Source organism: Canis aureus, chromosome 2, assembly GCF_053574225.1.
Source record: "Canis aureus isolate CA01 chromosome 2, VMU_Caureus_v.1.0, whole genome shotgun sequence".
NCBI classification, from domain to species: domain Eukaryota; kingdom Metazoa; phylum Chordata; class Mammalia; order Carnivora; family Canidae; genus Canis; species Canis aureus.
The window spans coordinates 86,007,889-86,031,007 of record NC_135612.1 but is presented as its reverse complement, the minus strand read 5'-3'; the positions used below and the strand labels follow the sequence as shown (position 1 = coordinate 86,031,007).

Sequence of the window (23,119 nt, the reverse complement as noted above, 5' to 3'; positions counted from 1 at the left end):
CAGAGATCCAGTTCCAAATCAAATGAGAACTACCTGCAAAATTCAAACAGCACAATTTAAAAATAAAATCTGAAGAAGGCAGTAATACTATTTTATTTTCAAATAAAGTGTTTTAGAAAAGATTAAATAATTCTATGCATCCAACTTTCTATAGTCAATAGATGCCTTGCAAAAGGTTGTTGGAATGTCATCTCCTTCCTTTTTTAAAAAAAAAAAACAGCAACAAACTAGCCCCCAACCCCATGACTCATGATTCCCATTGTAAATAGGACTTCTCTTGCTGATTGGTACTGATGACTGAATCAAAAAATGAGCAATAATTTGACGTTCATTATCTGTACTTTCAGATTTTTATCTGCAGCAATGATTAGGTAAAATAATGTAATGCACTGTCAATGATTTATTGAAAATTTATTTCATGTAATAAATTATATAATTCACTTTTATTTTTAAACAGTCTACACCAAAAAATATTTTTTTGAAACATCTTTTTCTTTTGGTAAACGTACAGGGTAGCAGGCTGACATGAGCTTCAATTCTAGTAGGTAAAGTCCCCTCACAATTGTTACGGTGAAACATAGCTTGTCTTCACGTTTCTCTAAAAGTTCCAAGTTGACATCACTTGATGAAAACAAGACGGTATAAACACTTTGAGATTTTGCCTCAGGCCTTAGATTGAACTGAGTATTAGGTGGGATGTTATAAAGATCTATTCATTAGCCCTGAACTCATCACCTGACATGTGTACACACCATATGGCTGAAAGGAGAAGGAAAGCAAGAAGAAAGGCACAAGACTCAGTGGGGAGGTCTCAGACCTTTTTTACATTAAGAGTGGCCATAAGGAACATATCATCAACATGATGTGACAGACAAGGCAAAGCTGCTTACAGGAATTTCTTTCTTAAGTGCTAATAGCATATTCACAGTTTTTACCAAATTATTCAGAGGGCACCACACTTCTGAAATGACCAAGTTTCTATGTACACAAGCTGGATTTTTTCCTAGTTCCAAAATAAAGTCAACCTCATGAATGCAAGACATAACACAACCATCTAAGGGCTTGGGAGAAATTAGCACATCTTAGGAAATGGGAAGAAAAAACTCAAGTTTTAGGTGTACCAAACGTACATGCGTGCAAAATCTTTCTCTGAGTGCTACACGAATGAGACTCACCAGTTTGCTGCTATTACTGTCAACTGTCGGCTGTTCTCCTCTTTGAAGGGACACAAGAATTTTACTCTCGCGATGAGCTATTTCAAGATTTTTTTTTTTGAGCTATTTCAAGATTGAAGTAATCTCACCGGTTTAAAAAAAAAAAAAACTGTCTTTATTTCATTTAAATTTTCCTAAAGCCTCTCTAAGCACATAGTCTACAAATGAAAACACAGCCTATAGCTTCGGCCTCGACAGAGTCATGATGGCATGATGGGGTGCTTACAGAAACAGAACCACAGGAAAGTTATGTGCTGGGGAGAAATATCAGTAGAAACTTAATTTATATTTAAATTTACCATCCTGTGTATCAAGTGCCTATTGGATGAACAGAACTGTATTCAACAATTCATATTCTATAACTTCAACTAATACTTAAAGCTAAATAGAAGGATTTATAGTTGAACACTGGGCTCTTAAGGCTGGTATCACATATCATTCCCTGATAGAGAATTCATCAGCAGAGGGACATAAGAGCCAAATTGAGAGCTGGATTTTAAAACACCTTTCCCTGCTGAGCGAATAAGTAACACATTGTGTAGTGACCTAAAGAATATTTTGTGTTATTCAATTTTCTTTTCTGGGAAGACTACCACAGTCCAATGACTTTAAAAACCAAACTCCCAAACTCTGCCTGAGAACCTTAATAAGGGCAGTCAGATCATAAAGACAGGTCATCTTAGTCCTGATCAGAAAAGGCATCAGGCCGTTGCTCCCCAGCCACTGTCGAAGAGTAACGAAGGCCAATTATGAGGTTTACTGGTTGGTACTAACAATTTAAAATAAATAATTGTACATACTTATTTATAGTTACATGTGGAAATGGACAAGAGTGAGCAAAAATGAGACTGGGGTAGGAGCGAAGGCAAGCCTGAGTATACAGGACCTATGGCACCTCTTCAAAAGCTCTTGTGAATTCTAGGACCTCAAGGTCAAATATAAACCAGCAGGAATAGAGCTGTTATTCCAAAACCTCTGAAAAGAAAGAACTAATAATAAAAACTGCAGCTGATTTTATGCACCAGGAATGAAATGTTACAACACATCTATCATTCACATGTGGGTTCATGTAATTTATCTTCAATTAGAATTATTATCTATTCAGCAGCTGAAGCCCAAGAACTGCTGATACACTGCAGATGAGAAAACATTTGCTGGTCTCTCGGCTCCGGCCTTCTCAAGCTAAATGATGATCACACAGTATAGATCACTTGTTCTAGAAAACCATCTTGGCTCATGTGTACAGTAAGCTGTGCCACCAGCACTTAACATTTCCAACATCGCTTCATTTCCTCTCGTAGACTCCAGAGGTATGGCTGGGACTCTTCGGCTTTATTGGTTCTACAACTCAGTCCCAAATTCATATAAAAAAACCTCACACAACCTTTTTATCCAGGATTTACACCTCTGAAATGTGTTACTATAGCTATTAAAAAAAAGATATCTAAAATATCGGAGCCCCAAAGATATAATAATTTCAGAGTAACCTTTACAATATTTATAATTAAGTACTTTATCTGAACAGTCTTGACTTCCAAGGTTGTCAGGTTAGTGTCAGTATTTTAACTTACACACTGATAGGAGTGGTATCTGTCGGAGCTCATGTTTAAGATGGTTTACATTACTAAATCAACAAAGAAAAACACAACCCAGAAACTGAGGTGGCATTCTCAACTGCAACGTTTTCAAAAGCATGTTCAGCGGGATGTCAGTAAGTATTTAATTGGAAAACAAAGGGTTCCACCTTTGGTTAAGGCCATATTTAAGCTGGCTTCCAAGGTATCTCAGAGCCTTTAACATGCTGATAGGCAGGTTTACAAAGGCCCAAAATTATCTGCCTATGAAACACTTTATCCCCGTGAGCATCTCATAGGAATACTGCTCCACCAAGGAGGTATAGAGAAATAGGACTTTGGCATTTTGGTGTACTCAAAAGCTTCACTAATTCCTCAAGCTTTGAGACATTAGTCTATTTCTCAAAAATAAACAATAAAAATTGTTATAGCCAGTAAGTCTGGAATATCAGACTAAGAATGTGAGCATGGGGATGGGGGAAGGGGTGGGCAGAGGGAAATACATCTGTTTATCCCACTACATCATTTTCATCTCCCTAGCAAAAATATGTTCAAAAATACCCAGGTTAACCACTCTTGATAATGGCTATGTACAACAGCTGAACAAAATGTCCAATATGCAAAGCCTGCTTCAGGCAAAAACAGTGGAATAAAGCTTTCACCTGCCCAAAGGGAAAAACGCACAAATGCCCTAAGATCTCATGTTTAGAACTGGTAATCCTGGTTATCACTTAAGAATCTAACGCTATATAATTTGATGACATTTGTAGAGCTTTCTTCTTTGAAGCGCTACTGAACAACTAAAGTTGCCGTGGAAAACTTTACTTGGGAAGTTTGTTTAGAGTAGTATTCCTCGACCTCAGTATTACTGAGATTTGGGGCTCTGCTCTGGGAAGTTTTCTGGTCCACTGCAGGATGTTGAGCAGTAGTACCCCTGGCCTCCACCCCTAGATGTCAACAGCATTCCACAGGTTGTGACAACTAAAAATGTCCCTCCACGTTGCTTAGATATAAGCAAATCATCCCCAGTTGAGAACCACTGCTACTGAGTGAAAACTGAAGCTTACGCCTGGACTCTGCTTCCCCAGGGAAGTGTCCATTTCACAGGCAGACCATGACTTACACATATCAACATCTTGTAAATAGTAGCATTGGATCATTCTAAATTCTCTGTGACCAGAAACATAAGTAATTTGTGAATGGTATTGTTAGGAGAAAGCATTTCAAAAAGAATTAGAAGTAATTTGACTGTCACATTAGTAAGAATTATCTGAATCATGTTTAATTGACAAATATTCTAACAATTAGAAAAAATCTTAATTGTATTTTATCTGTTAAGGGTCATAATGATTGAGGCAGTCTAAGAGTAAAAGAACCTAACAGTCCTCAATGGCTCGCTCAGCCACATTCTATCCCTTGACCAAATATTCTCCGTGAAATTCTCAATTCCGAAACCTCAAGTCTTATCTTTAAACTGCTTATTTGCACTGCAGCCTCATCGCTTTTTTCAAATGATAAAAAAGAAACCTTTCAAATGTCAGGAAGAATTCTGGTACGTGTCAAAAAGCACATTATCTAGTTTTAAAGCCATTTCTTCAATATCCACATCTTCAGTTTTGTCATAATTGTCAACTCCAGATACGTTACTCTCCTTATTTTGTTCTTTTCTTACTGTCTTTAAACACTTGTCAAGTCTCTTGATGAACAAGTCCACATCCTGCATCTTCATTCCAATGGCTGATGCAGCATTGAGGTAAGCGCAAGGGTAATTATTTGTATGTGACATAAAGCCTCGGAAAGTGTGGCCACTCACGGTTTGCACAGACCCAAGAGGCACAACCCTGAAAGGGAAAAGATTATTTCTGTTTTTGTACTAAGTATGGAATCTGACCTTCACATATACATACTTTAATGGAATACTGAAATTTCTAAGTCAAACCACCACCTTGACTAATTGCCGTGTATCACCTCAAATAACCAACAAACTGGAATTACACTTATCTGATCAGTGTGGTACAATGGAGGGTGTTAGAGCAAGGACCCAGGAAAAAATCCCGTAACTGCTTACAGCAGGGTGGTGGTTAGCAATCAGTGATATTCGGCAGTGGTACATGCATTTTTTAAGTTTGATTTCATTGGTATACTTGATCATAAGCAGATTTCTAACAGTACTTTAAAAAAAAAAGTCAATTAAGATCAACCTTAACAAAAAGACAAATAGTAGCAACGCTACAAGCAAGGCCAAGAAAACCATTTTTGGAGCATCAAAACTATGCTGTATATGGATACAGTTCATCAAGGTAAAAGCTGAACTAATCTAAGCTTTTTTCTTTTAAAAAGTTGTCCTTTGATGTAAAATCTCTAATCTCTGGTAGTCAGAGAGAAAGTCTTTAATAAAGGCATGTAAAGAAGAGTACTTAGAGCAGGATATTTCTTTTCAAGTCATTTTTCTCTGACCTCATCAAATATAAAATGAAAAATGAAATTCATTTTTAAGCCATGTACATATAGGAGCAAAGAGTACATTTTTCAAAGGCAGTACTTAGACAATAATTGCATAACCTTTTTGGTTCAGGAAATGGGCTTTTCCTTAGAAATGTTTTCATCCAAATTTAGTAATGAAGATGACTTATTTCCAACACCACAATGTGACACCACTAAAGATTATCTAACAAAGGAAAATAAGGATAAGAATGCATATGGAGGTGCTGAAACTCTGTCTGCAGGTCCTGTAACAACAGACAGGAGTCCCACCCTCCTGAGATGGTTTCCAGTGCAGGCCTTGCATAGGTGGGCCAGCACGGCCTTACAAACTCTCCACCTCACCCCTTCTTCACCCGTGACCGATTTTCACATGGAGCTCAGCAGATATTTGGGGGACAACTGTTTGGGAAAAGTACTTTATTACAGTTACCTTGGAAAAGCCCCGTAAATCCAACCTCTTTTAGACAGACTTACCTGGCTCCAGAAACCTGTCTGGTAAAAAGCATCGAGCCGAGCTGAGTGATAGCTTTGTCTTGGTGTTCACCTTGTGTCTTAAGTGTCATAGCTGAAAAAGAAAAAAAGGATCCCACTGTACCTTGGTTCACCAGCACAAAATCACTCAAAAAAACAAACAAACAAACAAACAAACAAAAAAAACCACCAAACACTTACTGATGGAGACTCTACTTTTGTGTGTGTTAAAATACACATGACATAAAATTTTACCATCTTAACCACTTTTAGGTGTACAGTCCATGATTAAACACATTCACACTGTTGTGCAACCATCGCCACTGTCCATCCCCATAACTCTTTCCATCTCACAAGATAAAAAGACTGTACCTATTCAACAATACCTCTCCATTCTTGCCCCCGTGCCCGGGCTCCTCACAGTCACCATTCTCTGTCTCTGTGGTTCTCACTACACTAAGTACCCCACACAAAAGGAATCATATATTTTTTGTAACTGGCTGGGGAAGTTACTTTTTATTCATTGTCAAATGGCATGATTTCATTTTAATGCACTTAATAAATTATAGTAAGCATCTGTTTGCATATCAGACAAAAATAAGTTAATACAAACGAACATACTAAGAGTCAGAACAGACTTTCCATTTCACCCTTATGGAGAGTGAACTTTCCAATAAAATAGAACAATGACACGATCAATACGGTAGTTTATTCAAATTCAGTATTTGAATATTGCAAATATTCAATATTTCAAATATTCAGGAATATTTTCAGTATATATGTAAGACTAAGTAAGATCACCTTCTGCATATGCAAACAAAAATCTTACTGAGGTTATGTTGGTAAGCCATGTTCTCCTCACCACTATTAGCTACCATTTCCTGAGGACTGATTTACCATACTAGATACTTTATAATCTTAACCATTCTTTTTTTTTTTTTTAAGATTTTATTTATTGAGAGGGGAGCAGGAACAGAGGGAGAGAGGGACAAGCAGACTCTCTGTGTGGAGAGGAGCTCAGAGTCCAATGTGGGGCTTGAACCTGAGATCATGACCTGAGCCAAAATCAAGAGTCAAATGCTTAACCGACTGAGCCACTCAGGCGCCCCTCAACCATTCTTTAACAATTGTGTATGAGGAATCATTCTATTTTACAGATAGGGGAATGGGGGTCAGAGGTTAGTACATTGCAGAATGGGGATTTAAATCATACCATATCATTTTCTACAACATCTACATAGTTTATATACCAGCAAAGGACTAAGTGGGATGGGTTTTATTATACATCGGTGGCAAATGGTTTTCCATGGAAGCCTATTCCTGAAAAAGGCTTCAGTTACAAATGATTGATTCTTTAGTTTCCTCAGATATACATAACAAATGAAACATGTTATTCTATGACTAGTCACAAAAGGGATAATTATGAAACCTAAAAGTTAAATGTATAAAAGTCAACATTCGTATTATCTTGTTTAGTAGTCCTTATACTACATGACAAAAATATATAGTCCTTATACAAAGGAAATTATCATAAATACAGATTTCTCTAGTATAAAGACGCTCAGGAAAATAATCATAGCATTAAAAATAATAGAGATTTAATTTCTAACCTTATGATGTTGTGTTAACTGGTAGAAATTTTAAAAAATTTTTATAGAGCTCTTCCTAGTGACTAAATGATTTTGGTTAGAAAGAATTAAAGTATCATTTTCTGTATATGCATTATAAAAACTTAAGAGTGATTTAGATTCTTTTCGGTGTATACTTTTTATCTCAGAAATACACTAAAGCATTTCTAAAAGCTAGGCTTTTTCAATTTTCAAATTAATACTGTATTCAACTTAGAAATATCATTTTAACCAGAAAGAATTCATACTCTTTCTAGAAATACCAAGTCCCTGCTGGGAAAGGTTAAGCAGCACTGATTTTTATTTTTCTTAAGAAAAATATATTACCTAAAGATATGGGATTGTGAGGTGTATGCAACAGTCTTTCATTGTAGCTTTCTGACAGCTTCTTCAGTTGGCTGGACAAATATGAAAACATTTCCTGCAACAACAAAATGTTACATTTAAAGAAAATCAAATAAATGCTTATTGCAACTTACCAGATTAAATGAGACAAAATCTGTTTAGTGCGATGTCTATGCTATAAATTAACTCATCTATGTGCCCTAGGAGCAGTTCTTTCCTTTGACACAATATAGTGAGATTCAAAGCCACCACAATTATTAGAAACCACAGGCTTTAGGTAAAGAAGGCAAAGGACCAGCATATTTCCTTCTTTGGGACTATTATGTATCTATCACAAATCTATCCTCTTTTTAGAACCTCCAGGGCCTCCACTCTAATCCAAGTGGCCATCAATCTGTTCCCTGGACCACAGCAATAGAAACTAAATGACTTCTCTGCCAACTTTCCTTGCCCCTCTATAGTCTGTTCTACATGCAGAGGCCATGAGTAGTCTTTGAAAAGCATAAATCAGATCATGTCCTTCCCAACGACGAACTCTTCTGTAAGTATTACAAAACCAAACTCTTACCTATAAGGCCCAAATGAACTAGCCCAGCCAAAGCCAACTGCGCAATAGTCATTCCCCCCACTTAGTATAGTGCCGGCCACATCAGCCTCCTTTCCAACCACTGAACATGTCAAGCTCCTTCCAGTGTCAGAACCTTCATGCCTGCTTCCCCAAACTCAGTTCTCCCAGAATATTCCATGGGACCTACCATTATGACTTCCCTATTAATGAACAACTAATCTCCCTCCAACAACCACTCCCTAATTTTGGTTTCTTCACTATATGTATCAGAATCTGAAATTATCTCATTTACTTGCTTAAATGAATACTCCCTATAACTATCTACTCAAATGGGAAAACCTGAAAGCACGGACTTTGTGTTCTTCATTACTGTTTTCCAAACACCAAGAAAAATATGCCAGACTTTTAGCATGTAAGTGACTTACGAAAAAGTAGTTTAAAATGCATTTCCTTTAAATTGCATAAATTCAAAATTAACAATTCCATCTCAAAAGAATATAAGCAACTAAAAATGAAAAATTGTATTCTTGGTCTTACTCTGAAAAATAATATAAATCTAATAATAGAAAATAAAAAATATTTTAGAAGTACAAAATTTCACATGTACATGTAAGTAGTTTAACAAAGTTTTAACAAAATACTGTAAATAAGTATTAAATTGGAAACCGTTAGATAAAGTTCTACTTTCTAGTAAGCCCTTTATAAAGTGTTAAAATAAAAATCTGCCCAAATAAGTCTTTCTGAAGAAGTGCATGTGTACTGACCTCATCCAGTCATAGTCAAAACACACAAACTCTAAGGATACACCATAGAGCCAAGGGCCAACAGAGTACCCAAGTAGAGACAGCAGGAAACAATACTTCTACTTCAAAGGCCACAAACACTGCTTCAGTTTCTCTAAGGTAAAGGCTGGATAGTCTGATCCCACTAAATCTGTCTTTTATTAAATAAAGAAGAGGAAAGTCCTACCAAGTTTGTTCATTATTAATGAGTCTACTCTTAAGATCCCAAGTATTTTTGCCCTTGTCAATATGGTATATTTTATACTCTGCCCTAAAAAATTTTAAATTTTTTTTTTTTAATTTTTATTTATTTTTGATTGTCACACAGAGAGAGAGAGAGGCAGAGACATAGGCAGAGGGAGGAGCAGGCTCCATGCACCGGGAGCCTGACGTGGGATTCGATCCCGGGTCTCCAGGATCACGCCCTGGGCCAAAGGCAGGCGCCAAACCGCTGCGCCACCCAGGGATCCCGGCTAAAAAATTTTAAACTAATAGTCATTCTTAAATTTTTAGGCTATTTTATAAGATCAATTCTCTCAGGAAGTCAGAATCACGAAGTCTTAGATCACTAAAATAAACCAATTTTTTTTTTATATTAGAAAAGTTAACATCCACATTTGCCACATCTAATGAAGCCACGAGGAAATGTTACTATTAGATGTAATAAGCCTTTCTCTTTCATTTAAAAAAAATATATAGAGAAATATTTAAGGAGGCAAATGTTACCACCATTTGCAAATTGTAAAAAGCTATGTAGGCAAAAAAAAAAAAAAAAAAAAAAAAAGCTATGTAGGCATCTGTTCTTAGACAAGTAGATTTCTTGGCCCCCCTCTCTTCAACTAATATTCTGATATTCACAGTATATCAGAAACAGTAAGATAATCAAATGGAATGTAGAAATGAAGAGTTTTTTTCTGGCAACTAGAACAATCTGTTATCTTTTAGTACTATATACCAGTGTTAATGAACAGTAAAATTTCTGGGTTTCATTTATATATTTTCAACTACTATAAAGTAACTAGATCATTAATTTAAATGCTCTTTATTGATTAAAAAAAAGAAAAAGGCAGTAGCATGTTTTAACTTAGAGATTAACTGCCGATTTTTCATCATCTGTTACACACCAAAGTCTTAATCTGCATCTGTCTGTCTAGTTCTTAGTCTCAAATTCAACGTCTCATAAGCAGAAACAAATCTGATAGACAGAAAAAAATGCCTTTTATGGATTCCTCCGTTTTCCACCGTAACAGTTACAGCAAAATACTTCTTTAAGCAGCAAGGACAAATTTAAAATATTATTCTATCTAATATGGCTGCCACGGTCATCACTGATGTGGTCACACCTGGAAACTAAGAAAAGCCTGATGAGTAATTAATATGTACTTAATTTGTAGTTAGCTATTTCCCAAAAAAAGAGGAAATATTTCCTTAGTAACACCCCTAGAGGGTGCTTTTAAACTTATCGATGCACACATGGCTATTAAAAAACTCAGATTTTCCTAATACTCCATTTCTAATACTTTAACGAATCAGTTTTAACTGGTTCTACCAATCACTTCCTAATGCCACTATAATTCAGCTTTAACTGCAGTCAAAATCTTTAGACTACAAACATTATACTAATATCACTAGCATGGGAGTAGTAAGACAAAAAAGAAAACATCTGTGAGTCAAGTTCACAGCCATCCGCAAATACTCAGTGTAAAGGGCTATGATACGTAATCCAATCAGCAAAGAAGCTGAAATGTCTTAATGCACAATATATGAATCCTACAATATCTGACAGCATAAGGTCCTAAATGCTCTCCCGTTAATATCACTACATTTAAAATATATCGTTTAGGAGACTGAACCACTATTTCCCACATACTACTTAGCTAAGCAGTTTTTTTCCTGATATATTAAAGGTACTACAAAACCTGCACTATTTTTTTGCCACAGTTAAATCTATAACTGACATTTATTATAAAATACTTCTGTAAAGGGAGAAATTTATAAGCACCCAAAGCAAATGTATATAGAAAGATCTTACTTAAAAGAAATGAAATATTATTGATTTTTCATGTCTTTTGTGCTGTATTTAACTTAATTTTAAAAGACTCTTCACTAGAGATAAACTGAACTGCATACCTGAATGCTAATGTCAGCTATATTTCTAGAATAAAAATACAAAACTTTACACCATAGTTCAAGATGTTAATGGAAGGGAAGTTAAATTATATTAAGCATTATCTTTCACATGGCCTTTCACAAATTGATTTGCAGTTGTAAAGCCCAACATTTAGCCTATCCCTCCCCATAACCCCCAAATGTGCATAATTCACTACATTTTAAGGGACAATGTCTTCTGTAATCATGCTTTTTGAAACATACTGTTTCACGTTACAAGAGAAGATGAAAATAGAACTTCACAAATTATTATGTCTTACAGAGTTGGTAAAAAATCAAAAGGGAAACATAACAAGTGCTCTAACGCCTCCATAATACCATGAAAGGGCAGATGGACAACAGACTGTAGGTACAGATCCATGCACAGAGGTCCATATGTGCAGATACCAGTACTAACTGCAATATGCTGCTCTGACTGTGGCCAGCTGAAAGGACCCGGGCATACTCAGCAGGCCATGCATCTCAGGCTAAAGCACTGCTTTCAACAACTCTTCTGTCGAGGCCATTGCCAGGTCTAAAATGCAACACTTTTGAGATTCAACAACTCCTCTTTTAGGGCTGCAAATCTAGTCATGTTTCCAAACCTAGCTTTGTTATAGGACAGTGTTTGAAGTCGTATGTCTGATGTTCTTCTAGAACTTAGCTGATCTTCCAAAGCCTCAGCTAACAAACGCTAGCCATTGAAGCAACCACCCACTGCCCTTGCTCTTCCGCACTTGTCCAATTCAGGAGATATCTGCAACAATGAGTGATTATCTGCTTGCTTGGTTCAGCAAAGCACTCTTCTAAAAGGAAAGCTAAGCAGAATGATGGCCTTCTCTGGAAGCAAACAGAAGTGGGGAGAAACTTCTAAGACTGATCTTTCTTTTTTGCAGAGAGAAACTCACAGAAATAATGTCTTAAATGTTAACCCCTTTTCTTAAAGGCCTCTTCAGTTAAATTCCTGGTCATCTGTCCCATCAGTGAAGCACATGCGTGGATCGTGGATCGGGAAGGGGCCGAGGGCAGGGGTTCAATGCACACACACAGTCCCACTCTCTCTGATCCTTTCACCCTTCAAAAAAGAAGACTTGAGAAGGAATGGCTTCAAGCTGAGTTCTTGTCTGCCTCTACTGTGAAAAGATAAAGCCCTTTCTGAAGAGATATACTAGATGAAATAACCTCTAAAAATATCATTGTGGTGAATAAGGGCACGGAATAAAAAAAAAATCCTAAGTTTTCTTTTAACACTCCTTTTTTAGTACGCAATAACACCGATAATATAAAAAGGAGCTCTCAGTGATGGTATATAAATAGCTCTGGCTGAAGCAAAATAGCTTTACCTCAGCTTCTCCAGAACTGAACCGATAAACTATCACGATTAAATTTTCACAGTTCAAAAGCAAGTCCATTTAAACAAAAGAGGCCCTTACTTCTGCAACAAATCCAATAAAAAAACAGTATTTATGCTACATATATGCAATTATGGCTTATGGCAGACATCCACATTTTTCAATGAAAAGATTTGCCTGTTGAATGAAGTTGTTAAAGAGCAAACTTTTATTCACTTAAAATGACAGAGTTCTCAAAGGAGCATTTTAATACTTTGAAGATTACTACTTCAGGTAGTCTCTGTTCTAAGTACATTCTATACAAAGAATTTTAAATAAAACCTATTAATATATTAGAGCCTTTGGGGTTTTACATACCTCCAGTAGCTAAGAATAAAGGGTCATAAGATCATCATTTTTATGGGTCCAATGCCTAGTACAGAGCGGGAAACCACTCCCTCAATGCTGGATGAGTGACTGGAAGCAGTAAGAGAGTGGTTAAGACATAAAGCACGGAGGCTTTAGAATCACACAGATCTGGGTTTCAGTAGCAGTTCTGGCACTTTTTTGTGCTCTTTGAATAAGTACTTAACTTCTCTGAGCCTCAATTTCATCTATAAAATGGGGATGATATCTTCCTCACAAACTTGCTTTAAGTAGTACATGAAATAATGAATAAGTAAACCTAACAGAGTTCTTGGCACACAGTAAACATTCATAAAAATGCTAAAACTTTCCACCCATCTACTTTTCCCTCCTAAAATAATTTTCAGGTTAAAATAGCTAACATTAGTGGGACACCTGTGTGGCACATTCAGTTGAGCATCCAACTCTTGGTTTTGGCTCAGGTCATGATCTTGGGGTCATGAGAGCAAGCTCCATGTAGGTCTCTGCACTCAGTGTTGAAGTCTGTCAAGATTCTCCTTCCTACTTCCTCTGCCCTTCCACCCCACATTCGTGTTTTCTCTCTCTTAAATAAATATTTACCAAAAAAATAACTAAAAAATAATAATATAAGTAACATTAGCTGACAGGACTCTTTACAGACACATGCTAATACCCTGTAGCTATATCCCATTCTTGTCCTGTCCCTGTGTATTCCACTCTACTCCATCTAGATAAAAGGAAATGAACAAAGTTCTGAATGTTACAAAGAGAAGTAACCTCCTGACATCTGAGATAGAGTCATTCAATTCATAGATACCACTAGAACTTAAAATGCCCTATAAGATATTTATATAATGACTAACAAAGAACAAAGTCCCAATGAGAAGTAGAGCTGGGCTACCTGCTGGATCTATTTACCAGTTAAGCTATATATTCCTATAGGTCATTCTCAAAGCTGGTAGATTTTCTTTTTCATGCAAAATGTACACATGTATGAGTGTTTGGAATTATCTTGAAGTAGCTGAAAATTTTAAAGTCAAACCATAAATGTCAAAAGTCAGAAGAACCATGGCATTGCAGAAATTCTTAGATTCCAAAAAGACGACAGAGTACCCCTACAATCAACAATTCCAAAATCCTAAGATTAAGAAATTAATTTGAAAGTGGAGTACCTGCTAAAGAGGAAGACCTATTCCCAGAAATACAGGACCTGTTACACATAACAGGTCATCACCATTTTAACTCACTCCTTTTCACAAATTTGCAACTATATCCATATAGAGAAATACTTCCATGAGAACACCTAATTATAATGTCAAAAAGTTAATTTGCAGGACACCTGCGTGGCTCAGTGGTTGAGCGTCTGATTTTGGCTCAGGTGGTGACCCTGGGGTCCTGGGATCGAGTCCCTCATCAGGCTCCACACAGCGAGCCTGCTTCTCCTTCTGCCTATGCCTCTCTCTGTCTCTCTCACAAATAAATAAATACAATCTTTTAAAAAATTAATTTACTTTCTAATTTTCCAGAAAGATACTTATTCTGTGTAAAACATGAGATGATTAAACAAAACTAAACCTAAGTGTTCCCAAATCCCTTCCATTGATTCATTCAACAAACATCTGATGAGCACCTAATATATCAAGCAAAGGATACGAAGAACAGAGAGGGATGAATGTAAACTCCGAGGGAGACAGGAGTCTCCCAAACTACCTGTAATCAAAGACCAAGTTTCAATTTAGACACTTGATGGGGATTTGGGGCAGAGGCGGGGGGAATGCACTCAGATCAGTTTAATTATTAGTTAGTTATCATATACAGTTTCAATTCAAGAACAGAAACAGGAAATATGAAATAGTACATTTACTTGATATAACAACAGCATAAAAACGTTTTAAAGTTTCTATCTACATTATAAAGAGTAATCTTTAAATGTCTAACTTAAAACTTTATGTAATAATTTTATCAGAGCTATTATAAATTCCAAAAATGAATTTTTAGCCAAATCTGCAGAGGAATCATTATAAGGTAAAGAGCAACAATATAAGAAAAGACTATAACTAGGATAACTGAAAAGATCAGAAATAAAGAGATAACTAACAAGTTATATCATTAAGCTTTGATATTTGGGATGCTCATGCAGTCCATCCCAAACTCCATAAGATTTTATCTACCTATGAATTAAAATGCTAGGACATTGTTGTGTTTCTTCTCCAAATTTCTATTATAGATACAAGTGACCTGTGTGCCCCCCAAACAATGGGTTTCAAACTAGGATGTACATCAGATTCATCAGGGAAGTTTGTTAAAAATGCAGTTGTTTGAGCCCCATTCCAGACTTACTGAATCTGAATTTATCCTAAAGGAAAGCCAATTTTATGAAGTGATCCAGAACAAACTCTCCAATAACTGGCACAATACTTTGCTTTCCAGACTCAGTCTAAGGTACCCTTTAAGAGTTTTTACAGTTATTTTAGTCATCCACTCTATTTTATGATGACACCATAGATGTCTAATAAATGTACGAGTTGTACTTTTGTAGAACAGATGTCTCTTCCTCAGGGAGGCCTTCCCCAACCCTGCCAGAACTGGGTTAGGTGCCCCAGCTGGGTTAGGTGACACATGCTCTCATACCTTCTGCTTGTCCTTTCATAATGCCAGACAGATTTATAATAGTGTATTTAATATCTAGATTTCCCCCGACTATAATTTCCATGATGGTAAAGACTATGTAAGTCTCATTTGTGAATGAGGGCCTATGCATAAATATCTCTTTGCCCGAATAAATGAATGAGCAGGGTCCAATACAGACTATAAAGAATCGTGATGGCAGGCTAAGGAATATGGACTTTGTCTTGCAGGCAACCAGAACCCAAAGCAGAATAACCTGAAGAACTTTAAAATATTAGTCTGGTACTAGTCTAGAACATAGCAAATTAGAGAAGAGTAAAATTGGGGATCAGGAGAAGACCTGGTAAATGACTGTAACGATCCAGGTATGATGTGGTAAGAGCTTGAGCTAAGGGGTTGTAGTAGTGGAAGTAGAAAGGAGCAATTGAATGCTGGTAAACATTATGAAGGACTCAAGGGTATAAGAGGAATCAAAAAGCATCAGTGTTAGAAATCTAATTTAAAACAGAAAAGGGGGCAGCCCGGGTGGCTCAGTGGTTTAGCGCCACCTTCAGCCCAGGGCCTGATCCTGGGGACCCGGGATGGAGTCCCACGTCAGGCTCCCTGCATGGAGCCTGGTTCTCCCTCTAGCTGTGTCTCTGCCTCTCTGCCTCTCTCTCTCTCTCTCTCTGTCTCTCATGAATAAATAAAATCTTTAAAAACATAAATAAATAAATAAAACAGAAAAGGGAATTTGTTGGTTCATCTCACAGCCAAGTCTACAAGCAGGCACGGCTGGATCCAGAGACACAAATGACTCTTAGTTTCATTTTCCCTCTCATATTCTCAATTCCCAAGAAGACTCTTGGCATGGCTAGAAACATGGTAGCTGAGTATTAAAATTATCTCCTTACAGTTTACTATCTGCAAAACAGCAAACCCTCTCTCTCTCTCTAAAGGATCTACCACACCTGCTGGAAGGGATCTACTGTCGCATGCCCACCTGTGAACCACGTAAGCCAGATCATATGCCCACCACTCTGAAAAGACAGTAAGAAGGGACGCTGTGATTGACAGTCTCAGTAGGATTGCCTGGTGTCAGGAAGGGGGAGTTCTCAACCAACAGATTCCACACAAGTAAACACCTTATATCCTTTCTAAAATATAACTGAGTTTTGGTCAGAATCACCAAATTCATTCATTGTTTTTGCCTCCTCTGGACATTAGTAGACCTAAGTCTTCATATTGATAGCTATATAAGACAACTACATAGCTACCAGGCTAGACTATTCATCCATGTAAGAAAAAAGCAGTAGAGTTTAAGGTTAAGATAGAGGATCAAAGGCCCAATTGCCTAGCTTTAAACCCATGTCCCACAATTTACCTCACACGTGTTACTCTTCTGTCCTTCCATTTCCTGTAAAAATGAGGATAATGGGAACACCTCACAAAAATATCTGTGAGTTCAAATATCTTTTCCATAGTGAAACAACCAGTTACAGGAGAGTTAAGGCCCACGGCCATCCAACACAACTAAACTCTCATATAAACAATATAAACATAAGAGTTTTGCTCATCTACAAACAGGCTTCCTCTGTCATATGGAAAGGGTTCCTTGGAGGCCTTCTCTTAGCTAAAACAATCTATGACCATGATGATTACTTCTGGGAGTTTATGAAACTGGAGTTTTATTCTAGTCATTTGAAAATCTTGGTTAGGTTTATTGAGGTATAATTTCAGAGGCCTAGTTTTTAGGAGTCCACTTCTATGAGTTTGGACAAACATACACAGCTACAAAACCACCCCCACTATCAGGATACAAACCATTTCCTATCCCATGAGCCCCCTTCCTCAACTCATAACTCTGACAACTTCTCTCTGTCCTATGTTTTGCCTTTTCCAGAATAGCATATATATGAAACCATATAATATGTAGCCCTTAGAGTCTGGCTTATTTCATTTAGTATAATGCATTTGAGAGCCATTATTTTGTTGCTTATATCAGTCATTTGTTCCTTTTTATTGCTGAGTATGTATGTACCACAGTTTGTTTATACACCAGATGATGGACATTTGAGTTGTTTCCAGGGTTTGGCAATTATGAATAAAATCTCTATAAACATTCATGTATAGGTTTTTGTAGAGACATAAATTTTCATTTCCCTTGAGTAAATAGCTAGGAGCAGGATGGCTAGTTTATACGGTGAGCATATGCTTAACTTTCTAAAAAACTGCAAAAGTGTTTTTCCAAAGTTACTGTACCATTTGTGTTCTTGCCAGCCATGTCTGAGAGTTCTCTACTTGCTTGAGATCTTTGCCAGCATTTAGTCTGGTCAGTTTTCTTTATATTAGCCCTTCTACTAGGTGTGAAGTGGTATCTCGCTGGTTTTCACATGCATTTCCTAAAGACTGATGATGGGTCTCTTTTCCTACATCATGTAAATCTTAAGAGATGTCCCCATAATACTAAGTAAACAATTATCTTCCTATGGACTAAACTGGTGAGGGGAGAGAGGTGGCTAGAGGAAAATAGGGAACAAAATTTTTCAACTTCTACTGCATATGCATAAGGCTATTGAGAGGCTCTATCAGATAATACATATAACATATCTTAAAATATGGAAAGTACTATTATAAATCTAAAGGACTGGGATCCCTGGGTGGCGCAGCGGTTTGGCGCCTGCCTTTGGGCCCAGGGTGCGATCCTGGAGACCCGTGATCGAATCCCACGTCAGGCTCCCGGAGCATGGAGCCTGTTTCTCCCTCTGCCTGTGTCTCTGCCTCTCTCTCTCTCACTGTGTAACTATCATAAATAAATAAAAAATTAAAAAAAAAAAATCTAAAGGACTATAATTGCTACTGAATGTTAGAAACCTACATAGATGCAAAAACTGTAACAGCAGCCTCTGGCTCTCCCAGATGAGAGATGAATAAAACATTTTAGTTTGACCCAGACCTACCCTGCCAACACTGTCTCTGTCTACAGTTTTGGAGTTGTCCCGAATTAATTAAACCACTTTCAGTGTTGCAGATGAAGTCCAGTTTTCAAGCAAAAATGTCACTTTTCTTTCACAGCCAACATAACCAATGCATTCAGCATTCCAGTAATGGCAAGGGATGAGTTATCTTAGAATGAGAAGCTGGCCAGATTCTGACCTGGTTCTTCTCCTCTGACTGACATCTCACACCTATACAAGTCTTCAGACATCCAAGAACTAAAAAGGAAAAACTTGTTCATTTGTCTTTCAAAACCCTCTATCTTGAATATCTTGAAGTGATAAATAAACTGAATTTAAGTAAACTAATAGGAATCTCTGATGTAGAAATTTCGCAATAAAAAACAAAGGCGAACTCACCTGTCCAAGGTCCCTCACAACATCTGAACACACAGGAAACAACGATCACCTGAAAACCACCTGGCACAGGATTCCATTCAAAGTAGATCCCCTAGGACCACACTAGCTAGCTATATTCTCAAAGTGACAAGCCAAAAAGCAAAAACACCAATAATTTGGAATAAGTTTAGTCAAGGGTATCATTTAACACCTAAAAGGAAAGCTTACCTTTCTTTCTTTCAATAGCTTCTTATAGCCATTTGATCCAAGTGATAACAAAGTAATAAGGACATCTAAAGAAGGTGAAGCTGAAGCTCTTCCTGAAATAAGATAAACAAGTTACATTCAGGAAGGGGGAAAACCCTTTAGAAATTAAGATTTATTATAGTAGCCTGGGTACAAATGGATTTTTGTTGTTACTTTTTCTGAAGAGCAACTGATTTATTTACCTGGATACATCTTGCTGATTTCCTGAATGAAGGAATCATTAAAGCCAGCAATTATAGCACCACCTACTGGAACCATAAAATTTTTGTCCAAGCTCTGAACGAAAGCATCTATTCGGCCAACCCGAGCCCCCTGGAATGAAATACACGGAGTATTACATACTGGCTTGTAGGAAAAGAAACGACAACTGCTATTAAGAAATAAATACCATTAGACAATGCATGAAAAGTCAGAAATAGAGCAACTATTCTTATTTTCTTTATAACAGTGCCAACAAAGGATTTTTAAGCATGAAAATGAGTTTTTAATGTTGCTCCTATTAGGTGAAAAAGCACTTTATAGTCTCCAACCTGCTTTCATACAAAAAAAAAATCATTACATCCTCACAACCACCTTGGGAGGAAGGCAGAGTTTCAGTATTATTCCACGTGGGAACTCAGCTTTTCATCTTAAAGTTGGCTAAGAGTAGAATCCTCCCATACCTCTCATCCTGTCTCATCTGTGATCTTCTATTTACAACAAAGGCCAACAGTGGGTCCTGCAACTATTAAGTAATTTTAAACACCCTCTGAGCTCAAGAGTGGCCACCATAATCTAATGTAGCTTACCCGTGTTGCCAATGAATTAACACCTTTAGGTACCTCTCTTTGATGCTTAATCTGACTACTTTAAGCAACAGCTCTGCTCCTACCACCACTCAGATAACAAAAGAGAAAAAAAAATTATTTTTAACAGCAACTAATGGAATTTTTTTTTGTATACTCTTGGCAATGTTTCTACATAACTCATGTTTCCTAATGTTATAATCTTAGATGATCTCATTCCACTGCAAATGAACTTCAAGTGAAAATCTAATATTCTGGTGAAAAATTGAATACTTACTTCCTAGAAACGTAAAAACTAAGTTCTAGTCCCCATCCAATGTAGTCTGTGACCTTCTATCTAATGTGCTTCAATTTTCTCCTCTTAAAAATAGAGATACTATCTAAGTTTCAACTAAGATAGTTTTTTTCTTTATCTGTAGCGACAGATTTTTCAATCTGTATTCACAATCTACATTCCTATTAATATTATAACCACATATGACCTTCATCTTCACACTTTCCCTCCACATCCATATCTCAGGGAGAATAGAAGGAGCAAATAGATAGCCAGCCTAATCTAAGAGACCAGATCCAGGCAATAGGTAGAAACACAAAAGCAGGAAAGGGAAGCAGACTACTTTGGAAGCTACTGCATGATTATTTAAATCTTAACCTTTCCCTGTTACTCTTCTAATTTCCTCATAAACTATGATCAAAGAAAATCTCACCATATCACAGGAAAACAGAAAGAAGCATATAGAGACTAAGAGAACCATATAAGACTAATAGAATAAATAACTGAACAGCACACAAAGTAGTAGCACATAAAAATAAAGAAGAATACTCAGAGTTGTCTTTTATTAACATTTAAGTACTGTCCAGAGCTTCCTAAGAGAAATGTGAGCCTAAATCAGGAGCAGGAGTATTAAGAGAACAATCACTGCCAGACTTTGCTAGAACCCCTTCATCACTAACACACAGAAAGTGGGGTGCCTGGGTGGCTCACTCAATTAAGCATCTGCCTTCGGCTCAGGTCATGATCCTGGGGGCCTGGGACTGAGCCCCATGTTGGGCTCCCTGCTCAGCGAAGTCTGGTTCTCCCTCTCCCCACCCCCTGCTTATGTTCTCTCTCATGCTCTCTCTCTCTCAAATAAATAAAATCTTTAAAAAATAAAAAAAATAAAACAATAAAACACAGAAAGCATAAAGAGCAGGACACTACGGCAAGAAAGCAAACAGCCTCACAAAAAACAAACGGTTTTATCAAAGAAACAGAATGAATGAGTCCCAAAGTAGATCTAAATATTTTTTAAAAGATAATTGAAGCTTTGCAAATAAATGTGAAAGTATGAGTTTTTTTTCTTTTTTTTAATGAAAAAACACTTTTTTGTCATTTTTATTGAGATATAATTGACATAGTATGTATAAGTTTGAGGTGTATGACATGATGATTTGACATATGTATATATTATGAAATGATTACCATAGGAAGTTTAGCTAATATCTATCACGTATGGCTTAATAAATTACCCGCTTAGCAAAAAAGAAAAAAAAAACAGCAAGCTGGACCCACTCTCAATGAAGTCAGAGGATATCAATGAGAAGGAAAAAACCCCACCAGAATAAGGCTGAAAGGGCTTAAACATAATAGGGAACACACGAGCATCTGCTATGAAGGAAAGGGCTGCCATCTATCAGTTCATTTGTTTCCTTGTTTATTCACAAAAGAGTATCCGGGCACCTATCAGCTGCCAAACACTGCTCAAGGTTCTAGGGACAGTGGTAATAAATAAAAGATAATTGTTCATGTAAAAATTTCTGCTGGAATTCACTGTGAACTTACTATGCATCAGGCACTATTCTAAGCACTTTACATTCGACCCTCATAATAACCATATGAGGTAGACGCGAATATAATAGCTATTTCACAGATGAGAAAATTAAGGCACGATAGAATTAAAGCAGCCTGCCCAAGGTCAGAAATGTACTTAATAGCACAGCTGGGATTCAAATCCAGGCAGTTAAAGCACCTTACTGAGAGTCACCCAGGTAATCAAAGACACAGCAGGGACTAAACCCTAGCCAGGTAATCTGGAGGAAGAGCCCATGTTTATGAAATAAAATATTATTCCCATGGCATTTCCATTCTTCCAGCTACCCAAGCCAAAGCCCTGGAGTCGCTGAATTCTCATTTCCTCATACCTCACATCTGACTCATCAGCACACCCTGTAAGATCCACTCTCAAAATACATCTGAATCCAACCACATCTTAACACCTTAACGGCTACCTGCTTGGCCCGAGCCACCAACATATATTTCATGTGGGCTCCACAACAGCCTTCCATTCTTGCCTCCCTATCGTCTATTAACCCCACAGTAGCCAGAATGAGGCTGAAAAATGTAAATTACACGTCACTCTCCTGCTCAAAACCTTCCCATGGTTGACAACCATACCAAGGATAAAATCCCAAGTCCTTAGCACACCTCAATCTCTTTACTACTGTCGTTGTCCTCATTTGTCCAGATCCAGCCACCCTGGCATCCTTGCTGCTCCTCACATACTCCAAGCACACTCCTGCCTCAGTCTTGGCACTTGCTAGTTACCTTCTGTCTGGACTCTAGAGCGCGGCAGGGCTCATGCCTTCCTATCACTAAGGGCTCTGCTCAAATGTTACTTCTTGGAGAGGACCTCCTGGATCACTCCATCTAATCTGACACCCCCTCCCCAATCCAGAGCATTTATCAAGACCCGTCATACTTATTGTTTACTGTCTGCTTCTGCTTCATGAAGATAAGGATTTTGTTGTATTCACTACTGTATCCCCACGGCCTAACCTGATGCCCAGCACCTGTAAATATTTGTTGAATGAATGGACAACTAGGTCTGTGAATAAGCAGTAGGACACCTACTTTTCCCAAATTCTTTTTTTTTTAAATTGTTTATTTATTTATGATAGTCACCGAGAGAGAGAGAGAGAGAGAGAGAGAGAGAAAGGCAGACATAGGCAGAGGGAGAAGCAGGCTCCATGCACCGGGAGCCCGACGTGGGATTCGATCCCGGGTCTCCAGGATTGTGCCCTGGGCCAAAGGCAGGCGCTAAACCATTGCGCCACCAGGGATCCCTTCCCAAATTCTTAATAAGCGAAGCTGCTGCTTCTCACACTCTGGGCATTTTATAATCCATGCTGACTCTAAAATCATTTATCCTATGTA

General features: G+C 37.4%; 1 protein-coding gene across 2 annotated transcripts in view; it reads right to left on the bottom strand.

The window, feature by feature from the left end:
• Nucleotides 1-396: 396 nt before the first annotated feature.
• The window catches only part of SEPSECS (Sep (O-phosphoserine) tRNA:Sec (selenocysteine) tRNA synthase), a 36,418-nt gene continuing 13,695 nt past the window's right edge, over nt 397-23,119 (bottom strand). For both annotated transcript variants that reach the window (XM_077880835.1, XM_077880826.1), the window contains exons 7-11: nt 19,324-19,453; nt 19,103-19,194; nt 7,699-7,792; nt 5,747-5,837; nt 397-4,629 (exon numbers count right to left, since the gene is read on the bottom strand). In XM_077880835.1, coding sequence (XP_077736961.1) covers nt 4,326-4,629; nt 5,747-5,837; nt 7,699-7,792; nt 19,103-19,194; nt 19,324-19,453 — 711 coding nt within the window. In that variant the 3' untranslated portion in view covers nt 397-4,325. The remainder of the gene's footprint in view (nt 4,630-5,746; nt 5,838-7,698; nt 7,793-19,102; nt 19,195-19,323; nt 19,454-23,119) is intronic.